This window comes from Nelumbo nucifera, chromosome 4, assembly GCF_055504915.1.
Source record: "Nelumbo nucifera cultivar China Antique chromosome 4, China Antique-T2T, whole genome shotgun sequence".
Taxonomy (NCBI): Eukaryota; Viridiplantae; Streptophyta; class Magnoliopsida; order Proteales; family Nelumbonaceae; genus Nelumbo; species Nelumbo nucifera.
This window is the reverse complement of record NC_142652.1, coordinates 55,605,887-55,620,706: the sequence shown is the minus strand read 5'-3', so window position 1 is coordinate 55,620,706 and position 14,820 is coordinate 55,605,887. Positions and strand designations below refer to the sequence as shown.

General features: G+C 39.0%; 1 protein-coding gene across 2 annotated transcripts in view; it reads right to left on the bottom strand.

Moving 5' to 3' along the window:
- Positions 1 to 2,056: 2,056 nt before the first annotated feature.
- Positions 2,057 to 14,820, bottom strand: part of LOC104610136 (hydroxyproline-rich glycoprotein family protein) — a 37,771-nt gene continuing 25,007 nt past the window's right edge. Inside the window, exon 4 of one of the 2 annotated variants that reach the window (XM_010276624.2) lies at positions 2,057 to 2,502. In XM_010276624.2, coding sequence (XP_010274926.1) covers positions 2,422 to 2,502 — 81 coding nt within the window. In that variant the 3' untranslated portion in view covers positions 2,057 to 2,421. Of the gene's footprint in view, positions 2,503 to 3,967; positions 4,164 to 14,820 lie in introns of those variants that run through there. The other variant, XM_088903053.1, reaches the window with a different exon arrangement.

Genomic DNA, 14,820 nt, shown 5'->3' with positions numbered 1-14,820 from the left:
CCTGCAAAGCCAAAACCTAAAAATTAATTCCACAAAAAAAGTCGTTCCTTAAAAAAAAAAAAATCAAATTCTAGGGTTTGAGAAGATCACAAAAATCCCAAATTCAACCATTCTGACTGACCTAATGCCCTATCAAATTTCCTACAAATCATAGAACCCCGTTATATCAAATATCAACCCAAAAAATTCTCAACAATAAACTTGAAAGATAACGGATTGAACAGAAAAATGAAAATTGTATAAATAAGCCTATGGAAGAATAAAAAGAAAAGTAAGTGACCTTCAACAGAATAGTCTGAATAAAGCTAGAAGAATCAGAACCAAATACTCAAATATCTTAAAGTGATTATTTTCGCGGTGTATCTTGCAATTGAAAGTTCCCTTGCACTACAGCGACAATGAGGATGAGTGAAAGAGGCTTACACTATTTTTTTTTAAAGCTTTGTTTTATTTATTTTTTTAAAGCAAAGAGGGTTCCATTATTTGTTCTTGGGCGTGACAGTCCGCTTCATATACATTACTTTCTTTTGATGTTTTTTTGGGTATTTACTTTCTTCTGATGTTTGTGCATATATATAAATATCTATACTTTTTATATTTAAAATTTATTAACTGTCTGATGGAAATTCTTTTGTTTCTGACTATTGGATCGACCTCTCTTCCAAGTGTTGATAGAACCGCTGGCTGAATATGTATGGAAGTAATTGTTATCCTCGTGATTGACAAAAATTCTTGTCTTTAAGAATTAAAAAATAACAATTCAGTAAGGGAGAGAAAAAGTAGCAATAGATGGAGAGACTGAGGTAGAGGGAGAGATTTAAGCCTGAAAATAAACCTCCTAGAATCTTGATGAAGCATGGCTCTAGGAAAGTGTGTGTGGGTATATATATTAAACTAGCGGAGATCTGTGTGATACATAAGATTTGTTAAGTTAAAGATAAATAATACAAAAATGTAAGAGTATATAATTGTTTTATATAATAATTAATAATCATCTATATTTTATATATTACTTTTAATAGGATTTTTACAATATAAAAATAACAATAAATAATTTTAGATATGGTTGTTTATCAGGCTTAGGGATGACAATTTTCCCCATTTCCCCGATCCCCATGAGAATCTGCCCCGAATGGGGTAGAGACGAGGATGATTTTTCCCTGTGGGGACAAAGATGGAAAAATTTTCATCCTTGTTGGCGGGGACAGGGAGAGCACTCCCTGTCACGAGATACGCATTGCTTAGTATTGGTTAATATTGAGGTAAGATCCAATCATGATATTGCTTAGTATTGTGGTTGGGTAGCTCAAAATTAAAATTCCGATGAATAAAAATTCTATACATGTCATCAAGTTCAAAGTGTTGCAACATGTATTGGCTGATATGTATCGTTCCGGGACCCCACCGATACGCCCCTATAGTGGGTGTATCGGGGGGTCTGACCTGTTCACGGGGTAGAGGAGCCTTAAACCGGCCTCCCTGAAGGTTAGGGTTGAAATAACTATAAGATACAAACACATGAGAAAAACATACTTTTAATATTTTTTGGTAGAAAAAAAAATACAGTACAATCAACATATTGGGATTTGGGACATGCATATCATACAATAGCTTAATAATGCATCAACCAACAGCCCAAGATATATATTATACAGGTTTTTACATTTCCCTAAGATACCCAGACACATCCTAATTTTACACCGTATCCATACGTAACCCAAAATGCCTCTGAAAATTGCCTTTATGAATCTCTTAGAATTTCCATACTTTGAACCTTGGATGAAATCATGAAATGAAAACCAAGTTTTTTATATCACTAAATAATGAAATGAAAACCTTTCCTTGGGTTAGATAAACCAAATCTCTTTCCTTGCGTTACAAGGTGCAACCATTACCATCGTACCTTTTTTATTGCATAAATTATCCAGAGAGAGAGAGTTTCAATGCCTAATATACTTTGTGCATTTCAAATTTAATCTCCTCAATTCTTTGGTAAATGAAATAACCTTGAAAATAAAACCTCTTTCAAGCTAAGACAACATACGTCCACCAAAAATAGGTATAAAAATGTCAGCAACTTAAGTTATTAGGTTGGTAAAGTTACCATGCAGTCCAGTCAAACAAAAGATCCGTCTGCCTTGGCCAAAGACAGAATTTGGTAATGGGAAGATCAGTGACCAAGAGTTAACATTAGATAAAGCATAGCATCTGACAGAATGAAGTGATAACAATATAAACCCACCAAACTTTCCCAAGTAGGAGTGCCCATTAGTAACTTGGCATTTAAAAGGTAAAAGAAAAGGATGACCTCAAATCAGATGAAAATAATCCCTTGTACCCAAGGTTGACATTCCAAAATTCACTGTACGGGATTCTGAGGATGGAAGATTTTTCACAAACTTGTAACAACACGTTATTATGCTATTTGTAATGCTGAGAAACCTCCCAAACAAGCTTATCCATGAATTGGCATTTCTTGTCAAACCCCCAGCCTGGGTTGCTCTGCATCGCCAACCAATTTAGAAAGGGTTATGCTTCCTATATTTAAACCTAAATAAACGAGACATAAAAATGGCATTCAAAAGGATCCAAAAACAGCTAAACTATCAGTATAATCAGAAAGCAACGTTTTGCAGTTGTATCTAAAGAAAAATTGGTTCTTAACAGGGCTATTTTTGCCCCTAATTTATTCATTAGAAAATTCACCATTTTAGCTAGATTAAGTGATCTTATTTTGATATTTGCAAAAGTAAATCACATATTTGTTTAATCTTAGTTGTTCTCTAGAATTTTTAGTTCTTCATTTTTGTGGAAAATCATTTAGTGAAAAGATGAACAGAATGTCCAAGTATATAACACAGCAAGAGAGAACCACTACCCCCACCCCTCCCCCTTGTGCTTAGCTGTAAGCTCATGAACAAGTTCTTTTCTTATTTGCGAAAATGAATCAAATCTTTCCTCTCTTGGTTGTTCTTTAGATTTTCTAATTCTTTTTTTCTTGTACCAACTAAAAAAATTAATAATGTTCTTTCTTAAATGAATTGCATACTTCTATCTTACTTGTTTGTGAGCCAAGTGCCCAGGGGACGGGGTGAGTGGGGATGGGGTAGAAACAAATAGGTTCTTTTCTTAAATGAATTGCATCTTTTTCTTCCATCTTAGTTGTTCTTTAGAAACTTTAATTCTTTTTTCTTGTGGCAACTGAAAATTAGTGAAAAGATGAAAACGATGCCTAAGAAAATAACATGAAAAGAGAAAACCCCCAACAACCCCCTGGGTGCTTAGCTCAACAAATAGGTTCTTTTCTTGTTTGATATTTACAAAAATGAATCACATCGTTAGTTGTTCTTCATAGTTTTTAATTCTTTTCCTTGTGGCAACTGTAAACCATTTAGTGAAAAGATGAAAAGATAAAGTATCTAAAAAAGAGCCAAAAAAAGATACCCAAGAACAGTAAGAGAGACCCCCCCCCACACCGGTGGGAGTGCCAAGCTCACAAATAGGTTCTTTTTAACCCTCACATGTGATCTCACAGCTTCTTTGATCCCAACAATGAAACAACCTCAATTAATAACCTGCACAGCCAGAAAGAGGCTTCTTTGCTGAGGAAAAGAAAGACTACAACTCCTCCCTTTATCCTTCTCATGAACAGGGAACAAGTTTCAAGTACCCAACTCTGAAGAAAAAGGAAGGACTTTAAGAGTAATGGTATTGAGTCCAATGCAGCCAGTGTGTGCAAAAAACCAAAATCATTTCCAGTCTCCCCCCCCTCAAAGACCCCATTTAGCCAGGACCATCATTTATTCAATAATGAACCATTTTTACATTTTACAAAAGGAAGCTATAGATTTAAAGGAATATATATTTCAAAGATATTAAACAGAAAGATGGAGTTTTTCTTTTTTTTTTATAGGAAATGGTAACTTTCATTGATAACATTAGCTAAAGAGTACAGCTGGCACCACTCAAGTAAAACCCATCGCATCACACTCATCACATCGTGCCTCTCATCGCATTCTCCTTGAGGACTCAATCAATCTGCAAGATAGCAAATGTCGCGAGATCGCAAGCCCAACCGCAAGATCCAATCATGATATTGCTTAGTATTGAGGTAACCACATGGACATGTGGTGACACCCCAACCAATCCAAGCGATCAAATAACTGCATAACAAACTCAAAAAGTAACTTTCCAGAAACAGGAACTTCCGAAGGAAAATCTATAAATAGGGGATCCCCGAGAGAATCAACAAGGCATTCATACTGTCAGACCATGTGAGCTTTCTATCCCACCTGAGACTCTCTCTCAGATCTCAGATCCGAGATCCTGAACCCTCTTCTGCAACCTCTCTCAGCCTCCCCGACCTCCCATTGACAGTACCATCTCCCTCCCACTGGAATTCTAGAACTGGTGAACTACAATGGCCTGATTCCTCACTGGAAGGTATGTAGGCAGACCCTCTGGGGGTTCAGCCAACTTTCCTCTCCACCTCCCCTTGGTTCAACTCATCATTCTCCTTGGACCATCAGGGTTGGACCACAAGTAGGAGGAAGGCAGTGAGGAGTGGGGCTGATCTATCCTACCCCAAGAACATGTAATGAAGTACCATTGAGAAGGGTTACACAGTGCAAGGAGGAAGACAAAGGACTGAACTAAATATAAAAAGTGAAAAGGTCAATGGCCCATGGATATTTGGTAGAAAGAAGACAGGTGGAGCCAATACATGATTGTGCCATAGTAGCAAAGTAAAAGGTTGTTTCGCCAATAGAAGTTTTGGCATATTCCATTATTCCTCTATGGAAATTTTCATTGTCTCACCTCCTGGCTAGGTGGATGGGGAAAATAACTGTGCTGAAGTAAATGATGTGCCATCATGAAAGGAAACTTGGTTGGCAAAACTCCTTAATCTCTTAAGCAGTCTACAATAATCAATCCTGTGACCCTCACAATTGCAATGGGTACAAAAACATACTCTATGCAAGTCTTTGCAATAGCTGATAGTATGGCCCACTAAACCACAATGAGTGCAAACGTCCACAACTAGCCCTTCTTATATATAATCTCCTTGATCACCAAAAGGCCTAAATGGCCATGTCCACCATATGCTGTGTGACCAGCACAGCTCCCATGATTAATGTTCCCAGAAACTGCTAGACTAAATAAACTAATCGTGGGTGTAAAATAAGAATCTAACAATCTAGCCCTCTGATGTCAAGAAAACACCTCCTTCAGACAAGGTAATTCAAGGTTGCCCAAGATTTGAGACCAAAACTTGTTCATACTCTGACTTAACTCTAGATATAAACTTGCAACTTAAAAGTCTTCTCCCTGCTGTTCCATACAGTAACATCAGTTATTGGCTAATAAATATTAAGCTCCTCACAAAAAGTCAAAGACCCACCATTTCATAATAATACTCCTCAAGGGACTTGTCTCCTTGTAGGCTAAAGAAACACTTCACTTGTTTCCATATTTGCCTAGAAGTATCAGGAGAAATCAATTACTACTAATCTTTGACAAATAGAAATCAAATACTACTAACCCTAGCTGACTGTAGAAATTGGACTAAGGGGTTTAGAGACAATTTGAAGCTGGTGCTTAGGGTTTAAAAGGGAGTTTATTGACCCATTTGGAGATCGACTCTAACTAGAGAAGTTTCTAGAGTCCCTAGTACAAGCGGCACAAGCTCTCTCTCTCCCATTTTGTCAGGTGCTATGAAACCCTAGTTTTCTGCTACAGAAAATCCCAAGTTAGTGTTTTCTTGATTAATAGTATCTTATTTTGATATTCGTTTGCCTCCATTTGATCAAAAGAGCATACTGGAGGTGAGACAAAATACCCTACAAACTCCAGATATGGTCAAGGATCTGTAGAGAATCTTGTGGAGCAGTCTCAATAAAAATTCGTGTTTGTATTCATTTTGTAGTAGAGGAGAATGGGGGTATATTACTAGGAGTAAGACAACCCAAGGAGGATGGATCCTACCTATGAGAAGTGGATGCAGGATAATTAAATTGTTGTAGGATGGTGAACTCTATGCAACCTCATTAGTCAACACTACTTGTGGTTAGAGACTGCTAAGGAAGTATGGGATATTGTTAAGGAGACCTACTCACAGAAGTTAAATGTTGCTAGGGCCTACAAATTGAAGAATGATGTGAATAATTTGATATAGGGGGAGAAGCCATTAGCTGTGTATTTCTCAATATTGAAGTCTATGTGGCAAGAACTTGATTTCAAGATAATAGGGATCTCAAAGGGATTTGTGGTTCCTCTAACCCCAAGGTTACAGATTTGACGCCCCTAGAGGTTGGGTGTGATCTTGGAGAACCAAGCTCGATGGCATCACAAGAAAAATATGGTGCCATGGATTCGACCATAAACTCTGAGAAAGAAATTCTTAAATTTTCAGATGGGATTAAGGAGGGTGAAGTGGTGGAAAGAGTTGAAATGGAGGAAAATTGTGACAAGGAAGGAAATTTATCAAAGAGCTGAAGTTGGAAGTTACATCCACAGCTCCTACCCCCAGATTCAAGAATAATAACAATGACAGAAAGAGAAGGAATGGGAAAGGAGGCAAGGCTAATGTAGCCACCTCCTCTGATGATGAGGAGGGGCAATGTGATGAGAAGACTGTAGGGGAATAGCTTGCAGCCGTCAGGGCTGAAATGAGAAATATGGCCACATCATCAGTCATCTAAAGTTTACTTCAGCTTCCACTCCACACAATAGCAACTAACAACAGCACCTCACCTATGCTCACTCAGGTATTCGTGCTACTGCAAATCAGGCCTCTACTTCAGGTAATTGTAGGATCCCCTGGATATTAGATTTTGGTGCTTCTGACCATATGACGACCTCAGAACCTCAGACTCCCTTTGACTTCTATGCTTCATGTACCTAAACTTAATACCAACTTACTTTCAGTTAGTAACTTGACTAAATCTCTGAACTGCAATGTAACTTTAATTCCTTCTTATTGTTTGAAGGAGTCAATCTATCGAGTCTACATTGCTTCCTGCATTGTTTGGAGGAGTCAATCTATCCAGTCTACATTGTGTGACCTGCGAGTTTTCAAAACATTGTAAAAACTCTTATCCAACGAGTAATAAAAAATCCATTTTTTTCCTTTTAACATTGTTCACTCTGATGTGTGTGGGGCCTTAACATTTACCTTGGATGGGAGGCTATAAATATTTTATTTTGTTCATTGATGACTTCTCTCACTACACTTGATTGTATCTTATGCGTTCATGTGCTGAAGTGCCTAAACGTGTTCAACAATTTAATGAATTTATGCTTACCCAGTTTGACACCCGAAATCAAAATATTTTGATCAAACAATGCTAAGGAATATCTTGAGAAGCATCTTGCCTCTTATTTTGAGAAGTTTGGAGTTGTTCACAGAAGAAAAACAGTCCTTAGGAATGGGAGACTGTTTAGAATAGATGCAGAAATCAAAAAGAAACAGCAGAAAATGCTTCTTCTATGGAGTAGAAGGTGAAGAAGAAGATGGCGGCAATAAGGGTTCAGAGAATGAGAGTTTCGAACCTTACTCTCTTCTCCTACACCTTAACACTATTTTATTAAGTTAAACTTGAATAATTACAAGGAGGCCCTTAGTTGGGCAAGGAATTAAAAGAACATAACATAGAAAGGACGGGCCCAGAATAAGGCCCATTACAGAAAGGAATATAAAAGGTAAGAAAGAATAAACAACCTATGGGCCATTCGGCCCATCCTCTCTACACTCCCCCTCAAGCTGAGCATAGATGTCAATCATGCCAAGCTTGCCAGTATCATGCTGAAGTTTTGCCTTGGGAATGCCCTTGGCGAGAAAATCTGCTAACTGTCCTTCAGAGGTGATGAAAGGAAGACATACTTCACCCGAAGAGACTCTTTCTCGAACAAAGTGTCTATCGACTTAAATATGCTTAGTTCTATCATGTTGCACTGAGTTATGAGCAATGTTGATGGCGGCCTGATTATCACAGTATAACATCATTGGCTTGTCATGCTCAACCCCCAGTTCCTCCATCAATGATTTTAGCCACAATAGTTCAGAAACTCCATGTGCCATGGCTCTATATTCTGCTTCTGCTGAAGATCGAGCAACAATCGATTGTTTCTTGCTTCTCCAAGAAAAAATATTTTTTTGATGAATAATAATAAGTTTATTGATTCAGAAGCAACTTTAGAGTGAGTTCATACATCATCCCAAAGAAAAACAATAATCACAACTGAGCCCAAAATAATTCTTCCCTATTTACCCCTTGCTTAGCTAACACATCTGACAAAGTATTTGCTGATCTCCCCACCCACTGTACAGTGACCAACATATTCCTTGTCAACCAACTAAATTTCTTCATTTCATTCTTGTATCGCCACATAGCCTCTTCAGAATTTTTTAACCAACCCACCACCACTTTGGAATCCCCCTCGATTATTACGTGTTGTACCCCCAGCTGGTTTGCAAATTGCACCCCTTGTACAGCAGCTAAGAGTTCTGCCCTGATGGAGTTCCCAATTCCCAAGGGACCTGAGTAGAGCAACAAAATCTCTCCCTTCTCATTTCTCAAAGCACCCCCCACTCCGGATAATCCTGGATTACCCATGCTGCTTCCATCAAAGTTCAACTTAATTGAGCCTTCGGGTGGAAGAGACCAGCTTGTAATTGATTTGTCCTTTAAAGATGAGCACCTTGCTACTGCTGACCAATTTCTCCAAAGGTCATTAAAGGAGAATTGATGGAAGATTTCCAAGGTCTTCAGCCAATGTATTGCCCTGTTTAACACACAGTCTTTCAAATCTTGGTTGTTCCTTTCCTTGAAAAATTATGAGATTCCTTTCTTCCCAAAGAGTCCAAGTCAAAGCAACACGAGCACATCTCCACATAATTCTCCCTATTTTTGTAGGCCAATAAAAGGTAGAATGGTTGAAGAGCATGTGAACTTCTGCTGGTAGACTCCAACTACCCCCAAACAACGAAAGTAGCCAAGCCCAAAGGTCAGAAAAGGGACAAGATACTAGTAGATGGTAACAATCCTCACCGTGAGCTCTACAGAGGATACACCAATTAGGAGAAATACAGAGAAAAGGTCTTCTCTTTTGTAGGTTGTCTAAAGTGTTTACTTTCCCATGGAATACTTCCCAACAAAAAGCCATAAGTAGATCTTCTGTCATCAATGTTTCCAGCCCAGTCAGCATCAGTATAGGCTTCAAGTTTCATATGACCATGCTTGGCAAACAGAATTCCCTTTCCTGGAGAGCCCTTCAAATAACATAGAATTCGCTCTGCTACTGCCATATGAGTGTCTCGGGGAGCATGAATTGGCTTATGCAACTGACAGCATAAGCAATGTCTGGCTGAGTCATGCATAGGTACAGAAGTTTTCCATGGAAGACTCCTTTGTCTTCTAACAATGTTCCATCTGAAGCAGAGAGTTTATTATTTGCATCAATAGGAGTAGCAACTGGTCTAGCACCCATCTTCCCTGTTTCAGAGAGCAAGTCAAGAACATACTTCCTTTGGGAGATAAGAATCCCATCCTTGGATCTAGCAACTTCTATGCCAAGGAAGTATCTCAATTCCCCCAAATCTTTTATCTCAAACTCTGTATGGAGAAAAGATTTGAGATCATGAATTCCTGAAACATCATTACCAGTCACAACAATATCATCTACATACACAATGAGGTATACTGCCAGAGGTCCACTCCTCTTCACAAAAAGAGTATGATCAGACTGTGTCTGTACATAGTCAAAGTTAACAAGGGCAGTTCTAAATCTCTCAAATCATGCTCTAGTGGATTGTTTTAGTCCATAAAGAGATTTCTTCAGCCTGCATACCTTTCCTTTCATATCCGTTCCATACATCCCTGGAGGAAGAGACATATAAACCTCCTCATGTAATTCACCATTCAGAAATGCATTCTTTACATCCAATTGAAAAAGATGCCAGTCAGAGTGAGCAGCTAAAGATAGAAGAACCCTCACAGATGTCATCTTGGCAACAAGTGCAAAGGTCTCAAGATAATCAATCCCATATGTCTGTGTATAGCCTTTTGCAACCAGCCTGGCCTTGTACCTCTCAATGGTGCCATCAGCCTGATATTTGATGGTAAAGGCCCACTTGCAACCAACTGGATCCTTCCCTTCAGGCAAATCAACCACATCCCAAGTGTCATTCTTGTGTAGGGCATCAACTTCGGATCTCATAGCATCCCTCCATTCTGGAATATTTAGAGCTTCTGCAACAAACCTGGGAATAGGGTTAAAGGCAACAGAAGGGAGAGAGGCAAAGTATAAAGGGGGAAGCAGACTATAAGAAAGGTATTTGGAAATGCAATGTGCAGTACACTTCCGTTTTCCTTTCCTAACAGCAATGGGAATATCAAGATCAGGGAAAGATGGCCCCAAGGGGGCTGAAACAGTACCTGTTGTCTTTATCTGTAACTGGAAGTGCATGAGGCTCATGAGTTGTAGGAGAAACAACCTGCTCATTTCTGGATCTTTGCCTTTGATACACCTTGGGATTGAAGATAGGACGACGAGGTAAAAGGGGAAGAACACTGGGACAGGAAGAATGGAATGACTGATCCTCCCTTGATTCATTTGAAGGAGAAATAGACTCATCAAAAGACTCAACTGGAACAGGAAGAGGAAAAGCAAACACCTGTGACAAATCCTCCCCCTTTGGACAATGTCCTTCTAGGGAGGAACCATAAAAGGGAGAAAGCTCATCAAAGGTGACATCCATTGAGACATACCAACTGCCAGTCTTCGGATCAAAACAACAGTAACCCTTCTGTGTGGGGGAATAACCAAGGAAGATACATTTGTGGGCTTTTGGTTCAAATTTATGCCTTTGGACACTTGGAATATGTACATAACAGGTGCAGCCAAAGACATGAAGAGGAATAGGAAAAAGGTCCTTGTCCGGATGAAGGAGACTGAAGGGAGACTTAAACCCTGTAGAGAAGATGGGTCGAATGGCCCATAGGCTGTTATTCTTTCTTACTGTTTATGTTCCTTTCTGTAATGGGCCTTATTCTAGGCCCATCCTCTTCTATGTTATGTTCTTGTAATTTCTTGCCCAATCAAGGGCCCCCCTTGTAATTATTCAAAACTAACTTAATGAAATAGTGTTAGGGTGTTAGAGGGAGAGTGAAGTTCGAACCTCTCATACTCTAACCCTCTTTGTTGCCATCTCCCTCTTCATCTTCTACTCAATAGAAGCAATCTTCTCTGCAGTTTTTGATTCCTTTTGATTTCTACATCTATCCTAAACAGTCCCACACTCTCAATGACTGTTTTTCTTCTTGGTATCAGAGTAGGCCTGAACTGGGCTTGGCTCTCATGTGGGTGTAGTCCAACCGACTACATGAGGGTGTTCTAGGGCTGGAAGCTTCAGCTTGTTCGCTTGATTCTTGGAAGTAATTGGAGGGTGCCCAAGACTCTAATCTCTTGGAGAGTGGTTCGGTGACCAGGAAGAATCAGAGAAAAGGACTGTTCGGTTCCTGATTTGGAGCTCAAATCAAAGATTGATGAGATTGTAAGTTGCACTCAGTTATTCCTGAGTTATATTTCTGTTTTGGGGACTATTGAAGTGTTCGAAGTTCCCTTGAAACTGTACAGCTGTTCGGCTGTGGTTAATCTGGTTTAACCCAGAGATTTCTGGGTTGGTTTTCTCCCTTTTTTGGATTGTTAAGCTGTCGAAACCTCTTTGGATTCAGTGGTGCGAGTTCTTGCTTTTGTTTGGTTGTTTTTTGGACCTATACGGACTGCTCCTAAGGTGTTTCTCACTTGTTGACAGTGGGGTCTTCTCTGCTGCCCACACAGTGTTCGTAAAAAGGCCCCCTAATCACTATGGACTATTTTTTGCTCTTTTTAGGGCACTTGTTGGTGAATACCGAGAATCCCTGATTAGAAAAGGTACTTCAATTGGGTGCACAGTGCTTGGAGGTCTGTTGATTACTTCTTGAAGGCTGAACCGAGCCATTTAGTGTCTCGTGTAGACAACAAGGTGCTGCTGCCAGGCTTGGTTCTCACAAGTTCTAGGTGTGGTTTGGCCTTTGTGTATTGCTGTGTTTGAGGCTGATTTAACACAGTCCTAGCTCATCCTCATTCAGTACACTAGTAGAAGTTGACTGAAACCCTATTTGAAGTGTTTACATGTTGGACTCCTTAGAGATTGAGAGTAAGAATGTTGCTGAATTTGGACAAGTTCAGGGAACTCCAGTTGATTCTTTATTGACTGTGAGATAGTGATAAGTACCATACTGAAGAGATATCTGCTTGTGCACAGTTAGCAGCCATGAAAGTAGAATATGAAAAGTTTGGGAAGATGATCAGTCATCTAGAGGGTGTGACTTCTTCTTCCAACCCTTCGGGGAATTCAACCTCTTCTGCATTTGCTCATTCAGGTATAAGGGCCTCTGCCAACCATGCATCCATATCAAGTAATCTCAAGATCCCTTGGATTATCGATTCAGGTGCTTCTGATCACATGACCAATCTTTCTACCTTGTTCGTTTCATATGATTTGCTTCCTGGACGTGATAAAATCACCTTAGCCGATGGTTCTCTTGCCTCTATTTTTGGCAAGGAAACCGTCAAGGCTACAGATTCCTTGCTCTTATCTTCTGCCCTGTGGTCACAGCCAATAAAGGATCAACTGGAGCCCCCTGAACTTGCCCAAATTCAGCAACATTCTTATTTTCAACCTCTGAGGAGTCCATCCCTTTAAACACTTCAAATAAGATTTCGACCAACTTCAACAAAAGTACTGAATGAGGATGAGCAAGGGTTGTGTTAAACCAGCCTCAAAGCAGCAATACACAAAACCAAATCACACCCGGAAGCTGTGAGAACCAAGACTGAAGCAGCACCTTGTTGACTACACGAGACACTAAAGAGATTGGTTCGACCTTCAAGAAATAATCAGAAAACCTCCAAACACTGTGCACCCAGTCCAAGCTCCTTTTCTAAACACAAATTCCATGTACTTACCAAAAAGTACCCCAAAAAGAGCAAAGAACAATCCGTATTGATGAAGAGGCCTTTTTACAAACACAGTGTGGGCAGCAGAGAAGACCCCACTGTCAAAGGTAAAAAACAGCTCAGGAACAGTCTGTACAGGTGCCCAAAAACCAACTCAAGGAAGCAACAACCCGCAGCACTGAATCCAAAGGTATTTCGACAACTTGACAGTCTAGAAAAGGAATGAAAACAACCCAGAAATCTCTAGGTTAAACCAGATTAAAAACAGCCGAATAGTTGTACAGTTTTCAAAGAACCTTCGGACACTTCAACAATCTAGAACAAAAAAAAAAAAATAACCCAGAAATAACTGAGCACAACTTACAATCTCTGACTTAAGCTCCAAATCAGAAACCGACATGTTTTCTCTGATTCTTCCTGGTCACCGAACCACTCTCCAAGAGATTTGAATCTTGGGCACTTTCTTCAATCTCCAATGACCTCCAAGAATCAGGCACACAAGCTGAAGCTTCCAGCCCTAGAACACTCTCATGTAGTCGACTGGACTACACCCACATGAGAGCCCAAGCCAAGTTCAGGCCTGCTTTGATACCAAGAAGAAAAACAGTCCTTAGGAATGGGGGACCGTTTAGAATAGATGCAGAAATCAAAAAGAAACAGCAGAAAACGCTTCTTCTATGGAGTAGAAGGTGAAGAAGAAGATGGCGGCAATAAGGGTTCAGAGAATGAGAGTTTCGAACCTTACTCTCTTCTCCTACACCTAAACACTATTTTATTAAGTTAAACTTGAATAATTACAAGGAGGCCCTTAGTTGGGCAAGAAATTAAAAGAACATAACATAGAAATGATGGGCCCAGAATAAGGCCCATTACAGAAAGGAATATAAAAGGTAAGAAAGAATAAACAGCCTATGGGCCATTCGGCCCATCCTCTCTACATTCACCACTCTTATTTTGAGAAGTTTGGAGTTGTTCACCAAAACTCTTGTGCTCGCACACCAAAACAAAATGAGGTAGTGGAGAGAATTAGAGAAAGAACAGACACATTGTGGAAGTTACTAAAAGCATCCTTTTTGCTCTGCCCTTTTACTTTTCACCCTTTTTCCATGCATAAACAGGGGCTTTTCCCCAATATTTTTACTTGTTTTCTTTCATAAAAATAGGGCTTTAGCCCTGATATATTCGCCTCACCCTTTTCTAATCACAAAACAGGATTCATCTCCATTTTTCATTCTTTTTTACACATAAAATAAAACTGTATTATGCAAAAACAGAGATGTATTTGCACTTTGTAGGTTAAAACAGATTGCTTTCTATTGTGCAAAAATAGCTTCCTTTTTTCCTTTTTGCTAATGTTAAAACATGTTGCATTCTATTATTTCCACTCATTTTTTATGAAAAACCAGGGATATATTCTATTTTTTCACCCTTTTCTAACATGAAAACAGGGTTCATTTGTTTTCTTTCTTTCATTATACTTATTAAAACAATGACTCTGCCCCATTCTTTCTTCTCTTCATTTTTCCCTTGTTTATATTTTCCTTCCTCCTTGAACTTAGATTATGATTTATGAAGCACTTGTACTTAAACTTTAAAATTTGATTTTTTTTAGAATGGAATTAAAACTCATCCCTAGTTCTATACATATGATATCTCTTTATATAAATTATCTTCAGAGAAAATAATTTCTTTAGTTGTATAACTTTCATTTGTAGTGTTTGTCTCACTATTTATAAATTGTATGGATAATTACTAATTGATGACTTGATGGGCTTAGTTTGTTACTTTGTTAAACACTTGAAAGTTGAAAGTAAAAAT